We start from the raw sequence: 25,544 nt of genomic DNA on the forward strand, positions 1-25,544 counted from the left end.
CTTAATTAGTGGAAGGGTTCACTGACATAACATAACATGAGGCAGCAGTGCTAACCACTGACCCACCATGCTGTGGTGTGTTCCTCAACCCCTACTCTGTGTGTAACCCTTCCTCCCCCAAATGTATCCCTACTCTGTGTGTAACCCTTCCTCCCCCAAACATATCAAACTCATAATTAATTCCAACTCACTTATTTCTCATGAGGTTGACAATTCTAACTATATTTCTCCTCTAATTTGTATTACTTTGCAGTTGTATTCCCAAAATAAAAAGCAATCCATTATATCTTTCCTTTCCTTGGTACAAGAAGATGTTCCACTCTTTCTTAATTTTTGCAGCATATTTTTGGACTTTAAGTGACATATTGAAAACTGGTCATAGGGAGATGGATTGTCTAAATGACCTTGTGAATGTGCCTAGCAAATCATTTTTACAATTTCCTTACTTCCTGAGTTCCCTGTTATTTTTCTTGCTTTGTTAGTGGTCATGCATCAAATAAAAACATATCAATATACATGGCTTTGTTCCATGCTGTAAGAATTGATTGGAAAATAACAAATCTGGCAACTTACCACCAACCAACATAATGGGAGATCCACTGATGCAAACATTCAATATTGAAGTAATGGCCTGCAGAAGAACCATAATAAATCAAAGTTTCTATGTGTTACTTCAAATTCTAAGAGATTTACCACAATGTTGCGGAGAAGGAAGGGTTTGAGTTCGAAGAAGAGGCTGGATAAGGCTGGAACTTCTTTCACAGGAGCATAAGAGGTTAAGGGGTGACCGTATAGAGGTTTATAAAATCATGAGGGGGATAGATAAAGTGAATGGTTGGTGTCTTGTCACTCAAATGGGGGATTTCAAGACCAGTGGACATATTTTTAAGGTGAGGGGATAGAGATTTAAAAAGATGTGAGGGGCAATTTTTTTACACACTTCTCGAGGAAGTGGTGGGTGTGGGTAGAGTTACAATGTTTGGAAGATGTTTGGATAAGTACATGAATAAGAAATGTTTGCAGGAGTATAGGCTAAGTGCAGGCAGGCATGAGTGGTTTAGTTTGGGATTATGGTTGGCATGGACTGGTTGGACAGAAGGGCCTGTTTCTATGCTGTTTGATGCTATGCCTCAATGACTATCTTTTAAGATAATGCATGAAAGTAACTGTGAAAAACTAAATGTGTTAACAAGTTGATTGACTGATTTTTAAAATTGTCTCGTTATTGCAAATGATCATGTGAATGAATCATGAGTTAGACATAGTGAAGATAATTTGTAGGTATTAAGCCTTTAGGTTATTAACTGAGCCTTGAAGTAGATTCCAAGATGGAATGTTTGATTCTGTTTAATCTTTCACTGCGATGCAATAAATCTGGAGTGAATTAAGAAAAGTAGAAAAGAATTTTAAAATGTTTCCTCCAGAAGATGTTTGTTTAGTTCTGTGTGCTTGTTCAATAGAAACAGCTGTTTGATTAACTATATATATTTCCTTTTGGTGTGTGTTAATATTTCTAGTTTTTATGGTGTTGGCAGTGTTGTAAGAGTCCAGTATGAACAGATCCTTCATTGTTCTATGAACCAGTAAGGAATAATTAAATCTGCAAAAGATGTAAAACTGTTAATGTTGCTGCTCCCAACCTCTGGCCCCGACCCATGACTGTTCAGGGTAGTAGTAATTTGTATTTTGCAGTTTTCTGTTATGATTGGGATGTGTTTAGGTTGCACCCAAGAGAACTCCATATGTTTGTAGCTGAATTGCTGTGAACAATTCTGGACAAAATTACCATACACTGGCTTTGGAGGGAAGATAGTAGATTCACCAGAATGATAACAGGACTGCTAAGGTTAAATTAAGAAAAAAGATTATTGAGTTTAACATTCTATTCCTTTTGACTTCTTAGTTAGTCAAGAAACTATCTACCTCAATCTTAATAAGATGAGTAACCCCAGCCTTCACTGGTGTCTGTGCCAGAGTTCCATAAATGAATGTTCCTCTGGGGAAAAAAAAGTCCTTCTCTCCATCTTTAGTTAGGAAACACCTAATTTTTAAACTGGCCCCCCTCATTCTAGATTGTCCTATAAACCTTTCAGTATCCACTCTGTCAAGGTTCTTCAGGGATCTTATGATTTTGCAATGAGGTCACCTCTCATTCTTTTAAAGTCCACCAGACAGGCTAGCTTGCCCAATCTTTCATCATAAAATAACCTCTCTGAAGAAAAGCCCCATCCAGGAATCGGTAAGGTGAAATTTCTCTAAACTGCTTCTAATGTAATTATCCCCTTTCTTTAAGGAGACCAAACCTGTATACAGATGAAGTCTCATTAATGCTCTATATTGTTGCAGTAAAACTTACCTTATATTCCATTCACCTTACAAAGAAAACAGCATTCAATTTGCCTTTGTAATCACTTGCTATAACTGCATACTAAAGTTCAGAGATCCATGTACCAGAACACCTGGCTCCTTCTGAGTCACAGAGTTCTGTAATCTGTTTCCATTTTATGCAAGATGCTGATTTTTACTATTCTCTGTGTCAAAGTGAACAATTCATATTACCTCACGTTATATTCCACCTGCCATTTACTTAACCTGTCCATATTTCTCATGTCACCTTCATAATTTACTTTCCTACTCATCTTTACGCCTTCAGCAAATTTAGCACCCATATATTCAGTCCTGCGAGTGTGATGCTGGAAAAGCACAGCAGGTCAGGCAGCATCCGAGAAGCAGGAAAATCAATGTTTTGGGCAAAAGCACTTCATCAGGAGCCCTGCTCCTCGGATGCTGCCTGACCTGTTGTGCTTTTCCAGCATCAGACTCTCAACCCTAATCTCCAGCACCTGCAGTCCTCATGTTCGCCTACACATTTAGTCCTGTAAACCAAATATTGGTACAGGTTATAAATACTCAAGGTACTCATCATTAGACCTGTTACGTGTTTCTAATTTGAAAAAGACACAGTATGACTGTGTTTCCTGTTAGTTAACCAATCCTCTCGCCATAATAACATTAACCCCTACATTATGAGCCCTTGTTTTATGCCTTTGATTTGGCACCATGTCAAATGCCTTCTTAAAATCTAGGTGCACCACATGCACAGGTTCCCCTTTATTCATGTGTTACTTCCTGTAAGAATTCTGACAAATTAGGCGCGCACAATTTTCCATTCATGCAACAAAGATGACTTTGCCTGATTGCATTGAGATTTTCTAAATGGCCTACTACAGCCTGCTTGACAATAGATGGAGCATTTTTCTGATGACAGAGATAAGGCTAACTGGCCTAAGGTTTCCTGCTTTGTCTCACTTTTCTTGGAAACAGGAGTTATGTTTGTTATTTTCCAACCTGATGGGACTTCAAAGAATTTGGGGAGTTTCTGTAGAAGCTCTAACAAACTGCCTTTGTTTTTCTAGCTAGCTTTCTCTTTATGTTCATAATTTCTCACTCCTTACTATTCCTTTAATTTTTAAAATATTCTATCATCTCTCAGAATCATACAGTCAAAGTATTGTTGTGGTGTAGCAGGAAGTTATTTGGCCCATTGTGTCTATGCTGGCTATTTGAGCACTTTAACTTTGCATCAATCTTTTGTCTTGCATCCCTCCCCCACACCCCCTCTCCACAAAGCCCCATAATCCTGCACAATGTTTCTGTTTAAATAACCATTCAGTGCCTTTTTTGTATGCTTCAAATGAACCTGTGTCCACTACATTTCTTTTTTGATTTGATTTATTTGTCATCAGGTGGATTTTGTATAAAATACAGTGAAAGGTGTGTCGACACTCTGTGTCAAACTAAAACACAGAAAAATAAACCAAAACATAGAATATAAAGGCAGAAAAATAAAGAAATAAGTTTCAGCTTTACAGTCCATGTCACGCATTCAGCCATGGGCCTGCCATGAGAACTTTCGCCGCGCTGTCAGAAAAAGGGTTGGCACTCCCTGGCACCATCCTCCCTCCACCGGCACTGTCTCCACCATAGGTCCTCATCAGACCTCACCAATGCAGCTGCCATATCCATGAGTCTGTGCTAGATGCGCGTGCCCCTGGGTCTTGGCTCATGCCGCAACCGAGCTCTTCAAGAGAGGTAAGTAAAAAGTAGGAAAAAAATGAGAAAAGAGGAAAAAAAAGGAGAAGAAAAGGAGACAAATTTCCAGGCAGTGCATTCCATTCCCTGTGTACTCACTATTTGAACCTCATAGTTGCTTCTTTTGCCAGCACTCTGAATCTGTGCCCTCTGGTTCTCAATTTGTTTAAGCCAGGGAATGGTTTTGTTCTATCTACTCTGTGCAGACCCCACACAATATCAGAAACTTCTGACCTGCCACTAACCTTTGCAGAATTGTATCTTATTTTTCTTTCTATGTTATGCTATCTTTTAAAAAGAGTGATCTTGAAGTGTTCAATGTATTCCTAAAAGTGTTTAGGTACCTAATTATTATACTGCAGTCATGAGAGGGTAACTCCTGCAATGCCGTTTGCATTACTTGGATTCAGTCTGTGCAGGAGTTGGATCAGGATCTGCTTCCTGACTTTCGCTTCACCTTTTGCAATGATGCTTCTGTTGATGAGAAAATAACATTACAAATGCATGATATGAATGAAAACAAAGGCGCTAGAACTACATTAAAAGAAGTCCAATTATTCATGTGTAAAAATGTTGTGGGCAGAATGACTAAAGGATTGAAAGATTGTTGCTGCATAGCAGTGCTGTTCGACAATACGCATGTTTCCCAATTGATATTTGTTTTTAGAATTAATTCTTGAAAGATAGGTGTTTTTAAAGATATTTTAATGTCATAAATAAGAATTTATTTTCTGGGATTTGTGTGACATACAAAAAGCCACCAGTAAAAGTAAACAGTCTAAAGTGCTCAGTAGGTGCTTGATTTCAACAACAAAGATAACATTAGAGTTGTTTTAGGTCCAACGGGAAATTTGGTTTCTAAGTCACTGTGAAGCTTATTAGTCACCTACGTGCATCATCTCTGTTGCATAGTCCTTTTTAGAAAGGCTGTGATTACTTGAAAGAGAGATCCTGGGTTTAAAGGTTAGCCAATGATGCTTGAATCACTCTGTTAGGATGTGCAATCTTTATTGACACAATTCATGTATAATATCTGACTCTAATCAGGATGGTGAGTGGCTTGGAGGGAAACTTGTAGATGGTGGCATTCCCATTTATGACTGCCTTTGTCCTTCCAAATGGAAGCAGTCATGGCTTTGTAACGTGCTGCCTAAGCAGCTTTGGTGAATTTCTGAAGTGCATCTTGTCAGTGGTGCACACTGCTGCTTTGGTGGTGGAGGGAATGAATGCTAATGGGTATGGTGTGGGCAAGTGGGAACATTCCACCACACTCTGAATTGTGCCTTGTAGATGGTGGACAAACAGTAGAGAGTCAGGAAGTGAATCACTGCCTACAAGATTCCTAGTCCCTGATCTGCTCTTGTAGCTACCATTCATAGAGTTAGTCAAGTTCAGTTTCTCATCACTGTTGATCTTGGGGGAATTCCATGATGGTGATGTCTTAACTGTGAAGGGGTTAAGTTCTCTCTTGTTGGAGATCATCATTGTCTCGTAGAAATGTTACTTTTCACTTGTCAGCTCTAACCTGGATATTGTCCAACTGTGTTTGGGTGTGGACTGCTTCAGTTGTATAGGAGCTTGGTTAGCCTAGTGTATGCAGTCTTCGCCTCTTTATCTCAGGAATGATATCATTGCTGTAGCCGGAGTGCAACAAAGGTTCATCAGACTTGTTCCCGGGACGGTGGGACTGTCCAGTGAAATGAGATTAGATAAACCACTTGTATTCATGAGTGTTTCAAGGGGATTTCATTGAAACTTATGAAATACATAAAGGGAAGGACATAATAGATGCAGAAAATATGTAGAACTAGGGAGCACCATTTATAAACAACAGACATGCCACTTAGGTCTGAGGTTAGTTGAGATTTTTGTTTAAAGTCAGAGTTGTGACCCTTTATAATTCTTTACAACGTAGGGTTGTGGAAGCTCAGTCATGAAATCAGTTTAAGGTGGAGTTTGATAGATTTCTGATGACCAATGACGGACAGGGTTATGCAGATTGGCTGGGTAAAAGGCACAGCTATGATCATATCGAATGGTGGAGCAGACCTGATTGGCTGAACGGCCATCTCCTGCTTCCTATACTCCTACATTCCTGTAGGTGGGGTAGCAGAATGAGTACGTTGCTGGGCAAATAATCCAGAGATTTGTATTAGTGAGTTCAAATCTCACTTTAATAACTTGGAATTTAGTTAGTTACATAAATCTGGAATTATGAAGCTAGCAAAACTACTTGATTGTCATAAGAACACATCTGGTTAGGCACCCTTACCAAACTGGCTTACATATCATTACAGAACCACAGCAATATGGCTTACACTGAACTGACCCTCTGAAATAACCCAGCCAACCCATCCAGTGATACCAAACTACAAATAAGAATAAAACTGGACAGACCACCCAACATTTGACCTATAAACAAACAAGACAATGGGACATACAGTTCAGCCAATCTTGCAGAATCCTCTTTACTAATATATTTTGAATTTTACTAAATTGAAATTGTATCCCCCATGCTGTTCAAGCAAGTTTACGTGGTCATAGTCAGAATCATACCTGTAAGATAAAAATCCTAGGCCCCTCGATCATCAAGTTGTGATCATGAGATGTACAACCAGAAGACACTCTGTCTGTCCCATGAATATTCAGTTATTTTTCCACCACCGACAGTGTGTAGCTGCAGTGTATATACCATCTGTAAGATTCACTGCAGAAACTCAACAAGGCTTCTACAACTGCATTGATGAGTCATTAATTTGTATCTAGCAGTCACTGACAAACCAAAGTACTTTGCTCTCCCAACTTGCTGTTCCCTCATTATTATTAGACCAAAAGTGAAGATACTCCCTGTGGAAGTATCTTCGCCACACAGACTGGCTGCTGAAGATGATGACTCATCATCACCTTTTCAGTGGGGAATTAAGGACGGTCAGTTACTGTTGACCTTGTCAGTGACAGTTACACCCACTCCCAACCAAAAATAAAACTGTTTTTCCTCTCCCTTGCTTATTTTTAATAAAGAGTTATTTTAAAGGCAACTATGGATTAATGTCTCAACTACTGCATTGTGGGAAGATGGCAGCTTAGCGGTAATGTGCTGGGGACGTGGTTTGAATCCCACCCTGGTGGATGGTGAAATTTTAATTCAGTAAAAATCTGGAATAAAGAGCGGGTGCGATGTTGATAGTGTAAGAAGTCATCTAATTCAGTTTTGGGATGGATATCTACTGTTCTTACCTGGTTTGGCCTTCATGTAACTCCAGAGCCACAACTGACTCTGAAATGCCATCTGAGTAATTGGGGATAGGTAATAAATGCCTGCTTAGTTGGCAATGCCCACGTCGCATGAACAAAAAAGAAATTCGTAGCGAATTTCTCAGTTTTGTCAACTGTCTTGATTACAAAAGGTTCTTCTAAATTTCATTTATTAGTGACTATCTAGGAGCTGAAGTTACTGGAAGTAACTGGATGGCTTAGAAGGTCACTTCATTGAGCTGTTAATAGGTAACGGCATTTGATATGGGTGTAGAAAGCATGGTGTGGAGAGCATGTTTCCTTTCCTGAGGAGTATTTACCAAACCAGTGAGTGTTTATTACAAAATTATGGCTCCATAATCAGTTTTACCTCTACCAATTTCTTTTTTTCTGTTTCTGTTCTTTAAACTGATTTAAAATTCTTAAACGATCGTGGAAGCTTGAATTTTTATTCCCTGGACTTTTTAGCCCAGATCTCTAGATTACTCACCCAGCAATCCTGCAACAAAGCTATCATTCTGTAATCTGATACTGAACCAAGAATGACTGTGGAACAGGGCTTGTAGAGAAATGAACTTCAAACGAACTTCAAATGGTCTTCGGCTTTGGATTAGTTTTCCACTGTGTTAGAGAATGTGCCTCATAAAGAACACTTAATCAGAAACAGAAATTGCTGGAAAATCTCAGCAGGTCTGGCAGTATTTGTGGAGAGAAAGCAGAGTTAACGTTTCAGGTTGAGTGGCCCTTCCTCAGCACTCAGGGTTCTGCTGAGCTCTTCCAGCAATTCCTGTTTTTGTTTCTGATTTCCACTTCTTTCATTTTGTATTTAGTAAAGAACACTTAATGCTGGGTTTTCGTGTTCTCTGCAATCTGACTGTCTGAGTCAGTTTTAAAGTTAAGGAAAGCCTGTGTTCAGATTTGAGCATGCTTATGGTTAATTGTGTGGCATAACATTGGTGTTGGGTGATGCTGGATCTGTTGACCACTAATCAGTTCACAGTTCTTTAGTAATCTATCATTTCCATAGCACCTATAAAAATCCAAATTTCAACACAGATCATCAGCCTTTCTCCTGTCAATGAACTAGTATTTGCCTTCACATGAGGTGATATTTAAGAAAAACTAAGTGCAAGTATTTTGTGGATCTCTTCAAATGTACATCATTAATAGTTGATTTTTTTTTACTTTTCAGCAACTGGGCAAATGTGGATATAAAAGAAAGTTGGTTAAAAAAAAAGTTACCATGCATAGAATCATTCGTTTTGTATATTTCAAGCTTATTGGTCAGGAAATGATTGTTGGCTGAAGCCTCAGTTCCTGATATGTGTTTCCGGCTCTGAGCTGGCCGTGCTGAAGGTGAAAATTCACCACATGTGGAAAATCTTGATTTACTACCTAAAGGAAGAACGTGCATAAAATATGACACAGTAAAATTTGGGATGATTTATCCTCTTTTTCAAGAAACAAAATATTGAAAGAAAAATTGCTGTGAAGTGTTAATCATCCAGCCTTTAGAACCAGTGTTGAATCTTTTAAGTTTACACACTTAGGAAATGCCTTTCTTTCCAATTTTACTCCAAGACCAGGTTAATTGAGCTGGACAATTCTGACAGGAATTTAAGAAATGATTGCACACATTTAAACAGTGCCCACCATTCTGTGATTGTTTTATTCATTCTGGTTGTTTTGTTTTAGATAAAATTATAATGTAAATATGAAATTACAAATCACGTTATGAATTTCCTTTGTGTCACAAAACACTGACCTCAAGTATTGCAACACTGATTTTTGGAAGACATGTGTTACAAGTTTAGGATGAAAATGTGCACAGCAGAACTTTAACAGAGAAAAATATCTTATGTCAGTTGTGTTCAAGATATGGGCTGCAGGGAAGATGTATCCTGAATGCTGTTGATCTGTTGTACATTCCATTTGTCTCAGTGCAGTCGTCAGCTTTATCAACTTCACATTCCTCACCTTTCAGATCAGTAAAGGCTGCTCCCTGATTAGTAGAGTGGGATGGTTTAGAAAGTAACTCTTACCACCTCAGCAATTATCGCTTGCATTTATATAGCACCTTAAACATGGTGTAACATCCTCAGGATGCTTTATCAGAGCAATTATGAAACAGAATTTGCGATCAGGATATGTAAGGACAAATTATGATAGGTGATTGTAAGTGACGGAGGTAGAGAGTTTGAGAGATTCATGTGGGAATTCTTGAGCTTTAAGCCCAAGTTACTGAAAGCACAGACACAGCTATTGGAGTAAAAAGGTTCAGGATATGTAAGAGACCATGATGGGCTATTATAAACAGCTGAGGCACATTTATTCTGCATCCTGTACTGCTTCGATGACCTCAGTTAAATCTTTCCCACTAATTGCGTTACTCGTGGAAAGATTTTGGGCTTCCTGAGTAGAGTTTATTGAATGCAAAAGCATGGAAGTTCTGCTTAATCTTTAGTATCATAAAACTTGACATAAACTTTCAGCCATTTTGATTCAATCCATGTGATAACAAGAAATTGCTAAAAGCACTATATACTACAAGGTCTATGGGACCTGACAACATTACAGTACTGTAATAGTACAGTTAGTTCAGCTAGAACGCGGTGTTCTGTTCTCATACAATCCTGTGTTATAAGAAAATTGTGTTATAGCAACACCATTTAACCCTAATGGGGCTAGAATCAGGTTATAACCAATGCATGCTTTAAAAGTTCACACTTTAGAAATAATGTTCCCAATTCGTCAACCGTATTATAGCAACTTCGCATTCATGAAATGTGCCTTATAGCAGAATGACCTGTATTGACAACTTGTGCTCCAGGACTAGTCATGTCCCTATCCAAGCTGTTCGAGTGCAACTGTAACAATCTCTACTTGACAATGTGGGAAATTGCCCAGTAGTGTCCTATGCTTCAGAAGCAGGACAAATCCAACTCTGCCAATTACCACTCATCATTCAATTATCAGCAAATCGATGGAAGGTGTTTTTGACAGTGCTATCAAGTGACACTTGCACATGTGACAATCCCAATACTCGGTGCGGGTCGGGTGCCAGCACTACTCAGCTCCTGCCTGCATGCTAGCCTTGGTCCACGCATGAACAAAAGAAGCTGAATTCCGGGGGGGGGGGGGGGAGGTGAGTGTGACTGTTTTGTGGCATCGGGAGCCCGAGCAAAACAGAAGTTAATTGAGATAGAGGTAAAGATCTAGTTGACACACTTATTGGTAATGTTACTGGACTTGTAATCGAGAGGCCGAAACTAATGCTCTGGAGACGTGGATTAAAATCCCACCATAATCCCTGGTATCATTGAATGCAATCAATAAAATCTGAAGTTGAAAGTTAGTCTCAGTGCTGGTGACCATCATACTTATCATTGTCATAAAAACTCATCTAATTTGCTAATATGCTTTAAGGAAGGAAATCTGCCACTCTTAAATGTCAGATCCAGTGTGTGAGCCCAGACTCACAACAATGTGTTTGACACTTAACCATCTTCTGAAAAGACTGAGCAAATGCATCTTCGTTCAAGGCCAACTAAAGATGGCAACAAATACTGGCCTTGCCAGCAACACCGACATCCCATGAAAGAAATTAAAAATAATTATCTGACTTCATTTGACAAAAAGCAAGAATGACAATTTTACTAAATACTGAAAACCTCCCAGTGTTGATGGGGCTGCTCCTCACGAAGAGTCAACACCTGCAGGACAGGAAGGAAACTAACATAAAATGCGCCCATGAAGTCAGTTGTCTTTTTGTAGATACCTGCTTGCTAAAATCAAGTGGGTTGTTCAGTTTCTGGGTGACTATCGCTTACTGCACTCAAATAAACATTCATTGAGGCAGATTTGGGCAGAAAGTGGAAAAGCAAGAATCAAGGTGGACTGCAGTGGTGTTTACTTATGGTGCCTGCGAGCCCTCTTAGTAATTCGAGTTTTATCTAAACTGTGATATTGAATGATTCTTTTATGACCTAAATTAATAAATAATCATGTCACTGGTAATGAAGTCATTGAGGAAACCTTTTTTCACCAAGAGAAAATAAAACAGCAAAGGCTGCAAACAAAAAAGAGTCAATGTACACATCAACTGGAGATGCTGTGGGGATAAGAGAAGTCTTGAAGCAGCATGATATCCAGGAAGGTTGTCAATTCAGTCCTTATGATTCATCTTTCCTTGTGTTAACCTAGATAAGAACAACCTCTGCTTTCCAAGTTATTCATTTGAAGTGATAGGGAGCAATGGAAGATGTTTTATTTACTTGTTCTTAAAAAAAAATGATATTTTTGTTCAGGTGTGACAGTCTGGATTTAATTGCTGCCTAATTCTGTTATGGTCTGTGTTATGATCCATTGGGGTAGTGCAGTGGAAATCAAGCCCCACTATTCCCCAAAGATTGAGTTATAAAACCCAGATCAAAAGAATAAGTATATGGCAGTAGATTCTTATACATAACCAGACAGAAATTAGTTATTGTGAACAAATTGCCTTTAACTGATGGAAACAAATATGAATTGCTAACAAACTCCATGACTGTACCCCTTCTTAATTACCTAAACGCACACAGATATACATAAAGGCAGGGATTGTAAGTGCGAATGAAAAACAGGGATAATTCAGTTCAGTCATGCCAATCTGGAGTGCAGGGTTCAGTGAGTGGTTTTAGTTTGATGTCTTCCAATTTCCTTCAATATCCTTTCAGTTCTTCGTGGATGATATCAGTTGCTTGCACAAAAGTCCAGTCTTTACAGCTATTGGTTGAGAATTAGTCATCCTGGAATTACCCTGGAAGTCTTTGTTTTCTCTTTCTGTGGGGTGTGGAGGGATGGGGTGGGGATAGGGGCTGGTAAAGAAAAGCAGTTTACAGGGAAATGAGTGAGAATGGGCAGTAGGAGCTGAATTTGCTAGTAGCTTTCACTCACCAGAGAGAGAGGAGCTATAATTTGATGCGTTTCCTTTGAAAGTTAGATTTTCTCCGCTGGCCGCACAAGTGGTCTCCTTTTAAAAGCCAACCCACATTGTTGTTAAATAGAGTTTGTTCACATTTCACACATTCATAGTGAATCCAACCAATTAATGATGCTGGATCAGTTTGTCCTGAATATAGAGAAGTGGAGACAATTTATCTGACTTCAGTGTCCCCTACTCTTAACAATTTCTTATGCATCTGTTAGTTCCACTTGCTTTGTAATCTGTAACCAACTTCAGTAAGCAGATTTTTAAAACTGCTTACACTTTCCACTCAGTCCTCTTGAGTCAAAGCAATATTTTTCTAGATTTAGACCACAGTCAAAAAAAAGTGAAAGAATGTAGCTTTGCATTTTTGAGATTTAAGACTTACACATATACTTAAACATAGCTCTTAATTTTTTTTTGTGGTCATCTTGCCAGAACAGGGAAAGTTTCCTCCATATGCTGGGAGAAGCTTTTGCATTCAGTTTTGTAGTAAGTCATTGTTTTCCTGTGATTTGTCATAAATTGAAACAAATGAATAGCAAGCTACAATTTGTGAAATACTGAGAGAAGATATTTGCTTGGTTGATATTATCCCCAAGTATATAATGGGAAATGCTATATTAATTTCAAGGCAGATCCAATATAATTGAGGCTCTTAGTATAAAAGAAGCGTAATTTAAAATAACTGAGCTGGACTTCTTATTCTGCGACTAATTAATTGCATCAGCCACTCATTACATTTGAGATTACCCAAAGATTGTATGTGAGGCTTTGGAGTGAAACTTATGGTAAAATTGAAAGCTTAAAACCACAGTGCCCTTCCTCAGGGATCTGGGACCTGTGTTTACCATTTCTTCAATCTGATTATAAGCTACATGAAGTCCAAACCAGGAAGTGCCTTCTCGAGTGTTTAATTTCATATCAAATTAGGTATGGGAAGCAAAATAAATAGAGGGAAAGAAAAATTACATTCAAGAGAGGGATAAAAGGGATATGAAAAGATTAAATAAACATTTTCATTCATTTTTAAAATTTCGAACAATAACCAAAATTGTGTGAATCAGACTCCATTCTTGAAAGAATAAATTTTTGGGACCAGAGAAATCGTTGTGAAAACAGCACATTTTTAAAGGGTTGCTTACACTGCAATGTTCACACCCTTACTTTTCCTGGTGTGCTTAGTTTCCATCTCTGTGGAAACCTCATGTTGCTCAGTGCAGTTGAATAATGGACCTGTTGCTGACGTAACATTGCTATACAGGTTATAGTGAAGAAGGGCATCGTGGACAGCAGCTTTCTGATTTTCGCATTTAAGTGTGTGTGTGTGTGTGTGTGTGTGTGTACATATGTACAGTACACAGACCCAGACATTGTGCCACAAATTCCATGTAAATAACATGATGCCTTACCATTATTTTGACTGCAGAGCGGGTCCATTATTCAGGTGATCAACTCCCCAGAGATCTTTCCAAAAACCTGAAATGCTCATCCAACATTATGTAGTGAAAATGGTGGAATTTCTTTGGTAAATAACAGATCTAAAGTCAAATCTCTTAAATATCCTGCCTTATCGCCCAGGGAACCCATGATCATGAGGAAAATTGGAATGAAGTCTACAATCAGATCAGCTCTGATATTAAAGATTAGAGCAGGCTAATTGACCTACCTCTGTTCCTAATCCTAATGCTCTTACAAACCCGACGCCAGATCATTGTGAGGAATCGACCTAATGGGTGACAGCAAGGGGGTAATTTGCCCGAAGGAATGAAACATGAATCTATGCCCCTACATAGAACATTTTTGAATGTCCAGTAAACAAGTGTTTCCAGTCCCAAACACAGCAGGATAAGATGGGTTAGTATTTTGATGTTCAGTGACAGATGTGGCTCCACTGTTTGACTAAAAGCAGATTGCACGCAAAATGCAGGTAAGCATCATGATTTTGAACCATCTATTTTCTGTACTAAATCTCCTAATTGTACATGGGAAGAAAGTGGTGTTGTATAACCTTTTAATATTTTTAAGTGAAAAGCAAGAAAAATATTTGTTGCATGCATGATGTACCTTTGTCATTCTGTGGCATTGTAAAGAATAAGCAATGATTGAAATCTGAGAATACTTTGCCCATGGAATTAAATGTGCATTGCTGTACGGAGCTAGATTGTCACGTGACTGTCAGAAAATGTTATACAAATTAAATGAATATAATTCTTGAAGTGGTAAAATTTTATCAGTGGTAACTGATAACTGTATAATAATTCGAGTAAAAACTGAGGTCTGCAGATGCTGGAGATCAGAGCTGAAAATGTGTTGCTGGTTAAAGCACAGCAGGTCAGGCAGCATCCAAGGAACAGGAAATTCGACGTTTCAGGCACAAGCCCTTCATCAGGCTTCATTCCTGTTCCTTGGATGCTGCCTGACCTGCTGCGCTTTAACCAGCAACACATTTTCAGCACTGTATAATAATTGTTGACTACTGGAATTTTCTATACAGTCAACAGAGTCAACATCTACCTTAGTAAATTAAACAAAACAATTCCCATGTTGTTATCATGCTAGTATTTTTCTGATAATCTCCATTTCCATTGTTGTTGGATTATGGAGTGACTGTACTTGTTGACTGTTGCTTACTTAATGCAACACATATCAAAACCTGCAAATTCCTTTCATAAATCATTGAGGCTGTCCTACTGTGATCTTTTCTACAAAGTGCCCTGACACATCTATAAATTATTTTGACAAGGGTAATATGTGAAAATCAATACCCGTTTATCAGGTGTCATCAAGTGGATATTCATGCTAGTTGGCCTGATGTAGGACCTCTTCAAGAGCTGTGTAATTGAATATGGCTGATGCCTGCAAAGTGCCGATTGTCAACTGACACTGATAAACATCCTTTCAATAGGTTTGTTGCAACTGTGTTTGATACTAAGACTCAACACAAAATCACAAACTCACCTTGGATTCATTTTCAGCAAGAAGATTGGTTTCTTGCTCAGTAGTTCATGAGGAGAAGTTTTGCATTTTCTGTTGTCTTTGTTTCTATTTATTTTGTCTGCATACATTAAGGTTATATTTTTGAATGGGGATTTGAAGCCCAAGCTGAATTCGAATGGAACAATACATCTAAAGGCAATGTTTAGAATGTTTAAGAAGTCTTTGCCTGTTGCCTTCTACCTGTGTAGTCATTTGAAGCAAGATTCCTTTCCTTCAGTGGTGGGCGTTTTAAGCACTGAATATTTAAATTTACACCATGTACTACATGAAGTCCTGCTCTGTAAAATAAATGATTTAACACGATAGATGTTAGATTGCTAACTGTACTGCGGGTGTTGATCAATGAGTGTGAGAAAAGTTCTGGAGATATTTCTCGGGGCTGAAAGATTGTGCGGAGTGTGAACACCAGTCAGGTAATCTGCTGTGTGACGTCAGTTTTAGTGTCACTGTAGTTAATTATCTCATTACTGTACTATAAACCAATCAACAGTGCTCAAAGAATGGAATAAATTAATGAAATTAATTTTTTAAAAAATCTGATTCGGTAGCTGTCATGTTGCTGTGACCACTGAAGGAGAAGCAAATTATTGTGACCTAGCATATTTGCACTATTTGATATCAGTGTGACTATTGTAAGTAATATGATAAAATTAAACTTTTTAATCAATATATTTTAAGTGTATAAAGCTTCCACAAGTATTTCTTTGTGAGGTAGACAAACTATAACCTTCGTCTTTTCTGCAATTTCTTTGCTGTCTCCAAGGACTCTGGATAAGAATAGTTGAGTGATCCATTGCTGCCCTGGGTTGGCTGCTAGGAAATGTTTTTGGCCTTGTCCTGTGGGAATTGCTGAGCTTCTTGTCTAATGCAATTGGAATGAGGTTGAAGCTTAAGTGTGTTCCTGATTGGGGGCATGGTCGGGTTTTACAACATGTCTTCATAACAGGTTATCCCTATCTATGCTACAGTTGGACTGGAAGTCATTACCTTCGTATTCAACATCAGGTTAACACAGTTGAGTCCTGCCAATCATGTTTTATACAACTTTTCTGCTTTTCATTGTGTGAACTGCATTGTATGTGTCCTGAAATAATTCTACAGATGCCAGTATCCCCTCACCAAATCACACTTTATTTACATGAGAAAAGTCCATGACACTGATTCAGCTCCTTCAGGTCCAGCTCTCAGAGTGAGCAGAACCTCTGACACTCCTGTTTATATTCTGTCAGCCAAGGCTTCCTGATTAACAGCTCCAGTCAGGGAACACATATTCTGTGAGGTCTGGCTGACATTGTTACAATCACTATATCCCTCTCCAAATGAGTCGGAGGACATAGGCCGGTTCTTTGTTTTTGTAGCTCCTATTTGTCGAATCTTGAACAAATTTTATTAAAGACTGGTTCTACGATTACTGAAACATCAGTGCCAGTATCGATCTCCAGTAGAACCAGGTGATCATTTAACTGGGTGTTTATTTTGATTGGTTCTGATTTGGATGTTGCTAAGCAATTTAATTGTTCCAAACCAGATGTAGGTGGACTTTCCAGGATGTGCACTCTGCTGGATACCGGCCTATGACTTCTCTTAATCAATTTAGGTAGAGTGCAATTCTTTTGCTGTCTTGAGACTGCATACCTGTAGTAACTAGCCAGCCTAGATCCTGAACAAAGTTTTAACTGTTTGGCTGAGGCTTGGCTTTGTTTTGGAGTTTTGCTGGAATCCTTCTGTTCAGGGTATATCCTGAGTGAGCCTATGCTATTGCCTTCACTCATGTGGTGGCCCCTAACTTAGTCGGACTGGCAAGAGTGTTCACTTCCATCGGAAAATCCTGCACTTGCTACACTTTCCAATGATAAAGCCAGTTGTTGTCTCTATTTGAAGTTCACTTGGGCTTCGATCAGTAGGTGCTTTTGCATGGTTACATCATTAATCCCATATACCAAACAGTCTCTGAGCATCTCATTAGGTGTTAAACCAAAATCACACACCTCTGCCAGTCAAAACCCAGTCAAAAATCCCCGTATGGATTCCGCTGGGTCTCGAATTGCCAAGTAAAACTGATAGCATTTCAGAATTAGAGAAGGCTTGGGGTCATAATATTCCCTAACTAAATCTGTCAACTGTTGAAAGGTTTTAGTATCTCAAGCCTCAGGGAAAGTTAGGCTCCTAATAATTGAAAAAACTATGGGTTCACAAGCTGTCAGGAGAGTTACTCGTTGCTTTATCTACTCTAATGTCATTTGCCCTAGAAAGAATAATGCATTCATTCCACATAGTGGGTCCAGTCTTCGACAGTTGGATCAAACAAGCTTTCCAAATAACAGCATAGTGCCAGAAATGCTTACCCCCCCCCCCCCACACCCCCCAGCTGAAAGATGACAATTGCGAGTGAATTTCTTCAGAAGTGTGCTTTTCTCTTGTCTCCACTGAAATAACTCTTCAGAGGCTGGTATCCCATCACCAAGTCACCCTTTATTTACACTTGGTGAGTCCTTGACACTGGTCCAGCTTCCTCAGAGCCAGCTGTCAGAGTGACACTCCTGTTTATATCTGTCAACTAGGGCTCCCTTTTTGGACCAGATTAACAGCCCCAGTCAGTGAATTCATATTCTGTGATGCCCACCTGGCTGACCTTGTTACAATCACTGCACGTATCTTGTCTTTGGTCTGCCCACACAAATCTGTTGTTTTTCTGTAAATGTGCTTTATAACTTAGAACCTGTTTTACTGCTTTAAATGAACTATGTATCACAAAAAGCTAGTATCTAAATTCAGCAGGTAACAAAGAAGGCAAATAGACTTCTGGCCTTTATTTCAAAGGGAATAAAGTATAAAAATAGCTGGGCCTCGCTACAACTATACAACGCACTAGACAGACCACAACTGGAATACTCTGACTTTCTGCTGGCATTAGAGGCAGTCCAAAATAGGTTCACCGGGCTGATAGCAATTTTAGAGAGATTTTCTTAGGAGGTTTTCAATTGTTTCAGGATTGGATGATGCTGAACAAGTGGGCAATTACCGTTTAGGAAGAGTAGCAGATAATAACAAGGCAGAGCATAAATGAGACCTCTAACAGCCTTTGACAACCATTTCATATGATAAGATTCTGCCAGGGACCAAATTCAATAAAAGGGTCCAGAAACCAGGTGTACCAGAGATTTGCAGACTGATTAAAGGTTGTGAACATGGAGACCTAAAAGTAGAATGAACTTGAGACTATTGTAGTCAGTACTTCTGATGAATTTTAACGGATTAATGGCATTAACAGAATCAAGGAAACCTTAATTTTAAGTGAAGCTATTTAGTTTGAGAGTTAATCAGTGGTCCATTAACTAAACTGGGCAGTGCTGAGATATCAGTGACCAGATAGTTCCAGAAGCGCCAGAGTGTAAAAGAAGAAGCAACAGAATAAAAGATATAATTGAGAGGGAAAGTGTTATATGCTCTAAAACTTTTCCACAGATGTGAAATCAAAGAGACCTACAGGGGGAAACAGTGCCTTACAAACATTGCAGAATGCTCTCCTTGCAGAGTAATTGAGTCTTTTGAAAATCTGTGCAGAAATGTAACCCTATCTTTGCAGGTTCCAAAGGAAAGGTCTTCACAGTTATGTGTAGTCATGAACTTGTAGAATCTGTGGTAGAAAAGAAAAAAAAACTTTTGGTGGAATCAGTGACCCCAAGCATACATGCAGGACATGGCAAAGCCAAGAGACAGATCACTATTTTAAACTATATATTGGAGCATGGGTCGGGTGCTGGCAGGTGGGACTAGATTGGGTTGGGATATCTGGTTGGCATGGATGGGTTGGACCGAAGGGTCTGTTTCCATGCTGTACATCTCTATGACTCTATGACTCTATAAGTGAAATAGTTTTCTCAGGCAATGATTTGTTGTTAACAAGGGAAACCCAGTTACACCAAAATTTTAAAAAACGGAAAAAGCTGTGGATGCTCGAAATCAGAAATTTAAACAAAAACAGGAATTGCTGGAAAAATCCATAGGTCTGGTTGCAACTGTGGAGAGAAATCAGAGTTAATATTTTGAGTCCAGTGACCCTTCTTCAGAACATAGTCTTGAAGCAACTGACATATCACTCCATTGTGAATGTGCTGAAGAATATAATCAGAGGGGTAAGGTGGTTTTAAGCAGTCTACAAGAAGAAGGTTTGACACTCAATTAAATGTGTAATTCTAGAAAGCATCCATTGGTTTCTTCGGGCACCTTGCATAATGGTGGTGCCAAAGATGTGGTGGCATAATGGCGGACCCACAATAAATAAGAACTGTTTACGAATTGCCCATTTCTGTTTCCATCCTGATTCTTCAGTGATTCCTTGAAACCAAAGGAGGTGCCAGAGCCAACAAAGCATTGTTGAAGGAGAGCAACAACTTTATAATTCCACTCCTAATTTACATGTGCACTATATTGCAGTGTGGGTTCACACCATCAATTACTTCCAGGGCTAGTATTCCCAAGTTAACAAAGAGTTCAAGAATGAGAGCGGTTGTATCCAAACAGCAGATTTAAGACTATAGGTAGAGATACCATTCTAGGAAGCTAGTCAGGTTGACGGAAGGAGAAAAAGTGCAGGTGGGTCACCAAGGGAGAGAAGGAGTCATTGTCCAGAGAGATGATAATCAACAAAGATCTTATTTATTATATACTTCGGAAGGTACTATAGGTGGTAAGAGGAGAATTTTATCTATATTCATCAAAGATGACAATCAGTCAGATATTTGGGAGAACCAGGTAATAAGCCAAAACAAATAAAGGACCAGATGTTACACATTTCAGTGAAAACTGTCCAAGTCAAGAAAAGGAATTCACAGAGAATCTATTCACCTTCCTCATCTGACAAGAACATAATGAAGGAGGCCTCCTGACTGATTGATTGATCTTGTGACGTCAGAGACCTGGGGAAGATGGGTAATATGTTCAAAGCAAAAAAGGGTGAAAACTTGGGTGGAGATGAAGTATTGGGTTTGTAAGGTTAATGCAAGGGAGTGTGTAACCGGCAACTTGCATGATGACAAGGTAAGAGAACGCATGACTTAAAGGCAAGATGAGAGGAGAATGATCAGCAGTGTATGACCTAATAATGAAGAGCTGTATCTAATTCAGAAGTTTATAATGAACCAGTTGCCATTTGAATATACCAGTGTGATGAAGCAATGCAGACATATATGCAAGCTAGACTGGTGTATGACCTGGAAAAGGTGTTTGGAGTTTGGAGAGAAGTTCAAAGTAAATAGCTGCTTTGTGCCCTGTGGATATACTGCATTTGTTGTGATGAATATTTGATTTCAATGATGAGGAGATCATTCATTGGAACCATTTTATTCTTGAGCATGTTGAACATTTAGTGTTTGGTGGCTGCACCAATCAACGCGAATCTTTCCAAATTCTTGAAATGTAAAATGTCACAGTGTGAGCTATGGAGGATTGATTATTGCTTTACTTCCTTTTTTTTCCTTCAGACCTTTTATTCATTATTTAGCAGCATGCTCGAGAAGATATGCATTAGCCTCTTTCAGCTTTATTTGTTTGGTAGGAAAATTGTCCCTTAAAACAAATGTACAGAATGGATTTTAATTCTGTCACCAATTAGAGGCAATGGCACTGCTCTCAGATTGTGTTTTGTTTTAGTTTATCATTATTATTTCTGAAGCTTTGCCCACAGCTTAGTGAGCACTGTTTCCTTCTTTCTGAATTGGAGATGCCAGTGTTGGACTGGGGTTAACAAAGTTAAAAATCACACAACACCAAGTTATAGTCCAACAGGATTAATTGGAAGCAGTAGCTTTCGGAGCGCCGCTCCTTCAACCACCCGATGGAGTGTCACTCTGAATGCTAGTGCTTCCAGTTAAAGCTGTTGGACTGTAACCTGGTGTTGTGAGGTTTTTAACTTCATTCTGAAGCTATTGTTGTGTGTTTTTGAACTGTGAATACACCATCATTCTAAATTGGAAAAATGTGTCTTCCAAATTGTAGTTCCCCACATACTGAGCCCCTGGTCCTACTGGTATCATTGCTTTTGTGATTTCAGCCTCTTTTTGAAAAATAGTGGGTGATTTTGCAGATCTAAAGAGCAGAAGCATTGGTACACATGTTCATCTTCAAGACACGAGTGGTATTCCAGTGGATCAGATTGCCTGACCATCATAGTACTTGATTGACATTAAATCTGTTGTTGAAATGAAAATAGGGTAGGTTCTATTAGTATAACCACTTCACCAGGTTACCACCTGTACATTCACAACATATATTTTAATTATGTTATCTCTGGGAAGTCATGCAGTGCTTTAGTTTAAAAAAAAGATTACTCTTCTGATTGCGGATGTTGTGTATACAGTTTTATTTTGTAGCTAAATCAGCTGGATTCTCAGTACTGATTGTTTCCTTTCGGAATTTCTTTGTCTTCAGGATAGTGACAACCTGTGGTGGGATGCCTTTGCTACAGAGTTTTTTGAAGATGATGCAACATTAACACTTTCGTTCTGCTTGGAAGATGGACCAAAGAGATACAGTAAGAGGCTATTTTATCTGAATTAGACTAGCCAGTGTAAATGTTTGGAATTTTTCTCGAGATAGGAAATTTGAGGGAAAAGAAACTCATTCCATTGTCACTTAATTCATCATCATGATGTTGGTTCTTTTTGTTCCTTTTCAAGTTTGTGTTGCTTTTTGTGGTCTTTACACTGGATTTATAATTTCACTGTGCTGTAGATGAAGAGATCATCTGCAATTATGAACTTGCGTTTGTCAATGAGGAAATTTCTGGCTATGTAATATGCTTTTCAAAATAATTGAATTAAAAATGCGGTGGCCTTTTTCCATAGCAAAATTCTGAAATGTCTGTGGAAACCAAAGCTTTTTGCAACTAATTCACTTAAAGTTGTTTCAAGGTTGGAGCCTCTTGTTTGAGTTTTTTTTAAAGAAAATGGGTGGCAGTCATCAAAACAGATCATTCTAATCTTGTTGAAATGCAAATATTATTTCAATCAACTTAACCAGTTTGTGACTTCAAATGCCAAATAAATAAACTAATGGGTGACAAGGAACTTCAGTTCCATTGTATTGAAAAATACTAGTAGTGCCACAGCATGTGGGAAGAAATTGTGCAAACCTGCTCTTACGTTAAGCAATGGATGTCTGTAAAATTTAGAGATATAATGATTCATATGAGCATGCACGTTATGAGCAGAAGTGGTTTATTTGGCCCCTCTAATCTGCTCTGTCATTCAATGATATCATGGCTGATCTGGTTATGACCTCAAATCTACACTCCCACCTACCCCCATCAATCTTTGACTCTATTTTAGTCAGGAACCAATCTACCTCTGCCTTAAACAACTCTGGGAAAGAGAGATCCAAAGATTCACAATCCTCTGAGAGAATCTTTTTCCTTTATCTCTGTCTTGCATAAACAAACATGCAAATTTGGAGCACGAGCCGGCCATTTGACCTGTCTGTGGTAGCTAATTCCATTTTGCCAGTGCTTGTACCAGGGATGAGTATGCCTCCTACAATCCAGTGATATCAGTCTAAAACGTTCATTGAAAGATATTACTGGAAGCAACTGAAGAGGAATGCCAAGGTTTCTGGATTTGTTCTGGTTTGAATAATTGTACACACAGACTCGTGTGCCTCTCAACTTTTCTGCATTATTGAACTTGTAAGTAAATCTGATCAGTTAGTTTGACTCTGTACATGATGTTTAAAATGTTGCTTTTAATAATTATCTGTCTCCCAACTACTTAGAAAAGTAGAAATGTATGCAACACTTATGCTTTAAAGGTGAAAATCAAACTGAATTTATAATTGTGTAAATCGAGTCTGACATTAATAACAGAACATCAGTCACAAGCACTGAAGATAAGAACCCAAGATGTAATTTTTGTTCTTTTGTACTCATCGATCAGGGTAAACATTAGACATTTAATGGATGGACAGTTATTAATTGTGTTGTCATTTTCAGTTTAAATACAGTTATTTGTTTATTTTATTGAAAAGCAAATAGTCATCTTCAGAAGTTCAGGTGTGGTATATTCGATGAATAAATTGGAGGGAAAGAGAAAGCAAACCAATGAATGATTTTTTTTGCTTGATGCCCAGTTATCTAATTTTTTTTAAATGGATTAGTCTCTTATCAGAGACATTACTTTAGAAACTGAGCGAGTGAAGTACCATTTTCCATGTGGTATTATTCAATAAGTTTATGTGTCATGGAACTTATTCCATTACACCATCCATTTGCAAGAAGAATCATGAAAAATAGTAAATGTTTTGAATTTTTATTGGATTCTGCTGGTGTTTTCCACATCTGTAACTTTGTCCATTATTCTGTGACAGCTATAGAATTGACCTTACCCTTCAGACTATTCTCAAAAAAAAATGAACAACTCCATCTCCATTCAAATTCTTTTCTATAAATTTGCAAAGATTTTAAATCTCACCATTTCTTAAGTGGAGTGACTGTTTATTGGTGAAAAGGTATTTTTAATTAACCTGTTCAGATTTGCTACTAAACACCACCTCTGGTGCAGGAGAGACTTGAACACAGCTAGCTCAGAGACATGGACACTACCTCAGTGCCACAAGATCGTTACATTTAGTACTTGAGGGCTTAGGTCCTAGGTTTGTCCCCAACACCAGGCTCCACTGTCCAGTCATTGATTTAGATATTTATTAAATATGCTGTTGCAATGAAGAATTGCGAGTTTTTTTTGGAAACAATAATTTCACTTGGAAACAAATTTTTTAAAAATATTTTTAAAAAAACTTATTCTCAATATTTCTTTAACATTGCATTCATACTTTGTGCTGAAGCCCAAATCACTGCTGAGTTAATTTTGTATTGGATTTATCCCCATGAAGTAACTTCATTCACATTTCAAGAACATGATGGGATGTATCCTGTGCAGTCCCTGCTGCGATGAACAAGGACACGGGTTAGCACTGTGCCTCATAGCACCAGGGACCCAGGTTCAATTCCAGCCTCGGGTGACTGTCTGTGGAGTTTACATATTCTCCCTGTGTCTGCATGGGTTTCCTCTGGGTGCTCAGGTTTCCTCCCACAGTCCAAAGGTGTACAGGTCAGGTGAATTGGCCATGCTGAATTGCCCGTAGTGTTAGGTGTATTAGTCAGAGGGAGATGGGTCTGGGTGGGTTACTCTTCTGAGGGTCGGTGTGGATTTGTTGGGCCGAAGTACCTGTTTCCACACTGTAGGGAATCTAATCTAATAGTTTGATTTTAGTGTTTTGGACAGTTTTTGTTTACATGTAGGCAAGAATGTTTTCTTGTATTTTCTAAGATATCATTAAAATATCAGGTTGATTAAAAATGTTCTTGAATTGTTTAAACATTTCTTAGATGTTAAATGTAACCCCTTGACTAATGTGGCCTCTCCGCACTGTCAGTTGGTTACGATATCTGCTAGAAATATAAACATGTTTGTGAGCCCCTAAAAAGATTCAGAGTGTAGTTTATGCCTGAAAAGGTAATTCATCTTTTCTCTGTTTCAATGCCGATGGATCTGTGAAGTATTCCTGTCATTACTGGACTATTTTTCCTTTTTATTAAAGAATAGGCCATACATAGATATGACCTATTTGTTGACTGATGTCTGTCAAATGCAGTGACATTATTTCCCCTTGAATCAGAATGTTTGATTTAGCCTCCTCTTGGTTGAGAATGGCTGGCAGAACAAAATACTAAGACATCAAATTCTCTTCATCAACCTGCTGGATTGCATTTTTGTTCACGCTTTTTATTGTTATTGTGCTCTTTACAATGATTAAGTTTCATCGGGTATGAACATTGGCTGTTAAGAATCAAAAACGTTTATTCTACATCACATGAGTTTTATTCTGTTCTTCCAAACCAAAGGAAAGATGATTATAAAACAAGAGTCACAGGCAGTAGAGACTGACTTATATGTTTTCTCGAAGGAAATCTTTTCCCAATGACGAGAAGGAATGGTCTATTTTTCTAAAGCTAACAGCTGTTTTACTGTTGAGGAAAGCATCATGGGACACCAGTATTGACAATATCCAATTCATCTCTTTAAGAGCTATAGATAATTCTGCAAGCTACTAAAATTGCACCTTGTAGCAGTGATAAGAACAGGGGATAGGGTGCGATTAGGTCTATTCTTGTTGTCAGGCATCAGATTTGTTCGTTGTCTTATCAGTCAGCAAAGCATAGAACCTGGAGGGCAAAAGG

At 38.5% G+C, this 25,544-nt stretch overlaps 1 protein-coding gene across 9 annotated transcripts in view; it reads left to right on the forward strand.

The window, feature by feature from the left end:
- LOC132819809 (LIM domain-binding protein 2) overlaps positions 1–25,544 on the forward strand; it is a 292,986-nt gene that overhangs the window by 42,642 nt on the left and 224,800 nt on the right. For all 9 annotated transcript variants that reach the window (XM_060831638.1, XM_060831677.1, XM_060831683.1 and 6 more), the window contains exon 2: positions 21,743–21,845. In XM_060831638.1, coding sequence (XP_060687621.1) covers positions 21,743–21,845 — 103 coding nt within the window. The remainder of the gene's footprint in view (positions 1–21,742; positions 21,846–25,544) is intronic.

This window comes from Hemiscyllium ocellatum, chromosome 1, assembly GCF_020745735.1.
Source record: "Hemiscyllium ocellatum isolate sHemOce1 chromosome 1, sHemOce1.pat.X.cur, whole genome shotgun sequence".
NCBI lineage: Eukaryota > Metazoa > Chordata > Chondrichthyes > Orectolobiformes > Hemiscylliidae > Hemiscyllium > Hemiscyllium ocellatum.